The sequence below is a fragment of the Myotis davidii genome, unplaced genomic scaffold (assembly GCF_000327345.1).
Source record: "Myotis davidii unplaced genomic scaffold, ASM32734v1 scaffold2100, whole genome shotgun sequence".
NCBI classification, from domain to species: domain Eukaryota; kingdom Metazoa; phylum Chordata; class Mammalia; order Chiroptera; family Vespertilionidae; genus Myotis; species Myotis davidii.
The window spans coordinates 448,100-451,521 of NW_006292458.1; the positions used below are offsets into that span (position 1 = coordinate 448,100).

At 53.1% G+C, this 3,422-nt stretch overlaps 1 protein-coding gene across 1 annotated transcript in view; it reads right to left on the reverse strand.

Moving 5' to 3' along the window:
- Positions 1-2,275: 2,275 nt before the first annotated feature.
- The window catches only part of FCGRT (Fc fragment of IgG receptor and transporter), a 15,220-nt gene continuing 14,073 nt past the window's right edge, over positions 2,276-3,422 (reverse strand). The window contains exons 4-5 of the mRNA XM_015565450.1: positions 2,992-3,276; positions 2,276-2,590 (exon numbers count right to left, since the gene is read on the reverse strand). Coding sequence (XP_015420936.1) covers positions 2,514-2,590; positions 2,992-3,276 — 362 coding nt within the window. The 3' untranslated portion in view covers positions 2,276-2,513. The remainder of the gene's footprint in view (positions 2,591-2,991; positions 3,277-3,422) is intronic.

Sequence of the window (3,422 nt, forward strand, 5' to 3'; positions counted from 1 at the left end):
GGGGTGGGTGGGGGACGCCGGGTGACGCGGCGGCGGAGAACTACAACTCCCGGCAGGCCTCGGGGCGCCCAGCCTACAACTCCAGTTGTTGTCGCTCTAAGCCTCATGGGAGTTTATTTTTATCTCCCTTTGTTTAAGAAAGAAGGGAACCCAGGGAGCGGAGGAGCCAGCCTCTCCCCTGATAGAGGGGACAACTCTGTTGTTGCTGCTGCTGGCGAAATCTAGGATTAGCACAATTTTTTTTTTTTAAGATTTTTATTGATTTCAGAGAGGAAGGGAGAGGGAGAGCGAGCGATAGAAACATCAATGACGAGAGAATCATTGATCGGCTGCCTCCTACCCATCCTACTGGGGACCAAGCCAGCAGCCTGGGCATGTGCCCTTGACCAGAATCGAACCCGGGACCCTTCAGTCCACAGGCCGACGCTCTGTCCACTGAGCCAACCCCTTGAGTGTGGCTCTTCCACAAAATACCAACTTCTGCGCATGGGCCACGAAGTTTCAATCGCACTGTACGTGTGTTCCCGCACGTGGTATTTTGTGGAAGAGCCACACTCAGGGGGCCAAAGAGCCGCATGTGGCTCAAGAGCCGCGGTTTGCCGACCACGGAGCTAGGGCGAGGGAACAACCCTTCTGCTCCACGAAAGGAGTCAGGTCAGACTCCAGCCATGAATTCCTCCAAATGTTCTGGCCGGATAGCTCAGTTGGTTAGTGTTGTCCCATCCCCGGTTAGGGCACATACAAGAAGCAACCAATAAATGCATTAATAACTGGGAAAACAAATCGATGTTTCCCTCTCTTTCTCAAATCAACAATAATATTTTAATAGAAAAGCTGTGTGCCGAAACCGGTTTGGCTCAGTGGATAGAGCGTCGGCCTGCGGACTGAAAGGTCCCGGGTTCGATTCCGGTCAAGGGCATGTACCTGGGTTGCGTGCACTTCCCCAGTGGGGGATATGCAGGAGGCAGCTGATCGATGTTTCTCTCTCATCGATGTTTCTAACTCTCTATCTTTCTCCTTTCCTCTCTGTAAAAAATCAATAAAATATATTTAAAAAAAAAAAAAGCTGTGGTACCTGTATACCATGGAATACTATGCAGCAGTAAAAAAGAAGGAACTCTTCCCCTTTGAGACATGGAGAGTGGCGGGACCTGGGGAGTATTGTGCTAAGGGAAATAAGCCACTCAGAGAAAGAGTAGTATCACATGACCTCATTCATGTGTGGAATCTCATGAACAGAATAAACGGATGAACAAAATAGATCCGGAGACAGGGAAGCATGGAAGAGACTGTCGAATCTCAGAGGGAAGGCAGGGGAGGGGGGGAAGAGATGGACCATAGAACTTGTATGCATATATGCATAACCCATGGACACAGACAACAGGGTGGTGAAGCCCAGGACAGGGGGCGGGGCGGGGGGCATACAATAATTTCAACAATAAAGATTTTTTAAAAATAAAAACTTTTCTTTCCACTCTAAAATACATGTTGTTTTTTTTAAGTTCTCAAAATGGCTCGGTGGGTGTGCTCAGTGGTTGAGCATCGACCCATGAACCAGGAGATCACGGTTCCATTCCTGGTCAGGGCACATGCCCAGGTGCGGGCTCAATCCCTAGGAGGGGGTAGTATGCATATATGCATAACCCATGGACACAGACAACAGGGTGGTGAAGCCCAGGACAGGGGGCGGGGCGGACTAAAAGGGGTCAATGTGGGGCGGGGGGCATACAATAATTTCAACAATAAAGATTTTTTAAAAATAAAAACTTTTCTTCCCACTCTAAAATACGTGTTTTTTTTTAAGTTCTCAAAATGGCTCGGGGGGTGTGCTCAGTGGTTGAGCATCGACCCATGAACCAGGAGATCACGGTTCCATTCCTGGTCAGGGCACATGCCCAGGTGCGGGCTCAATCCCTAGGAGGGGGTATGCAGAGGCAGCCCATGGATGATTCTCTCTCATCATTGATGTTTCTCTCTTTTCTTCTCCTTCCCTCTCTCTGAAATCAATGAAAACACATATTTTTAAAAAGTTTTTAAAATGCCTGGCACAGTTGTAGGCATTCAGTAAATATTTGTAAAATTTATGAATGAAAACTATATGACTTGGTATATAGCTGGCAGATTCCACCATGGCAACATGTTGCCCTCAGGGGAGATTGGAAGCCCAGGGCTTACGCCACATATTCCCCCACCCATGCCCTCGCCTCTCCCCACCCATGCCCTCGCCTCCCCCCACCCCGCCCTGAAAAAGTTGAAATGATGAGGACACAACGACTCAGGCCCAAACTCGTGTTATATGTGAATGTGGAAAAGAGCCGTATATATTAGGGGGGGACACTGAGGCTGATCACAGGACGAAAAATCCAGAGGGCGGACACCAGGCCCAGGACTCCTTCTGGAGGCTCAGAAATAACAGGATTCCGGGGGGTCTCACAGCATGGAGAGCCCTGGCTGCCTTAGCTGGTCACAGCCAGGACGGGGTGGTCAGGCAGCTGCTGAGATGCTGTCACAGCCTAAGAGTCAGCATCCTTGCTTGGCCCAGTGGGCAGGAGGGCACCGAGGTCGTCCCCACGAAGAAGGATCCAAGGGGCTGAGGAAAGAGAAAGGCGGAGGCCATCAGAGCCTCCGGGACCTTCTGGGTCTCCCCCTCCCGTGTGTGTGTGTGTGTGTGTGTGTGTGTGTGTGAGTGAGCTGCTCTCTCCCCCTCTGAGTGTGTGTGAGTGTGAGTGTGTGTGTGTGAGTGTGTGAGTGTGTGTGTGTGAGTGTGTGTGTGTGTGTGTGAGTGTGTGAGCTGCTCTCTCCCCCTCTGAGTGAGTGTGTGTGTGTGTGTGTGTGTGTGTGAGTGTGTGTGTGTGAGTCTGACCTACTCTCTCCCCCTCCGAGTCTGTTTCCCGCCTCCAGGTCTCCGTCCCCACCTCTCTCTGTCTAGATCTCTGCTCCTGTTTTTTGGGGTCCCTCTCTCTCGGAGTCTCCTCTCTCCCTGCCCCCCACCTGGTAGCCCCCTCTTCATCCTCCACCACAGCACGGCTCCTCCGGCAGCCACGGCCATGAGCAGTAAGAAGCCGATGACGATCCCAACCACTGGCACCAAGGGCTTGGCGGACGAATCTGCGGCCAGAGAAACGCTGTCAGTGTTCAGGGGACCCCCTGCCCTCTGAGCCGGGGCAGGGGCTGGGAGCGGGTGTGGGCAGCGGAGAGGCCAGCCAGCGCAAGTCCTGGGTCTGGACGCCCCCCCCCCCGCTCCCGGTAAGAACCAGCCATGGCAAGCGGGGTGTCAGCGCAGGGGCGAGGGCCCTGCAGCCGCAGGGCTGGTGTTGGAACTGGGGGGGTGGGGGTGTGGGGCACAGAGCAGTAGGTGACTCAGGGACAGGGAAGGGTGGGTCTTGGTGAGGACTGGCAGCAGCAGGACAGAAGGTGGTCCG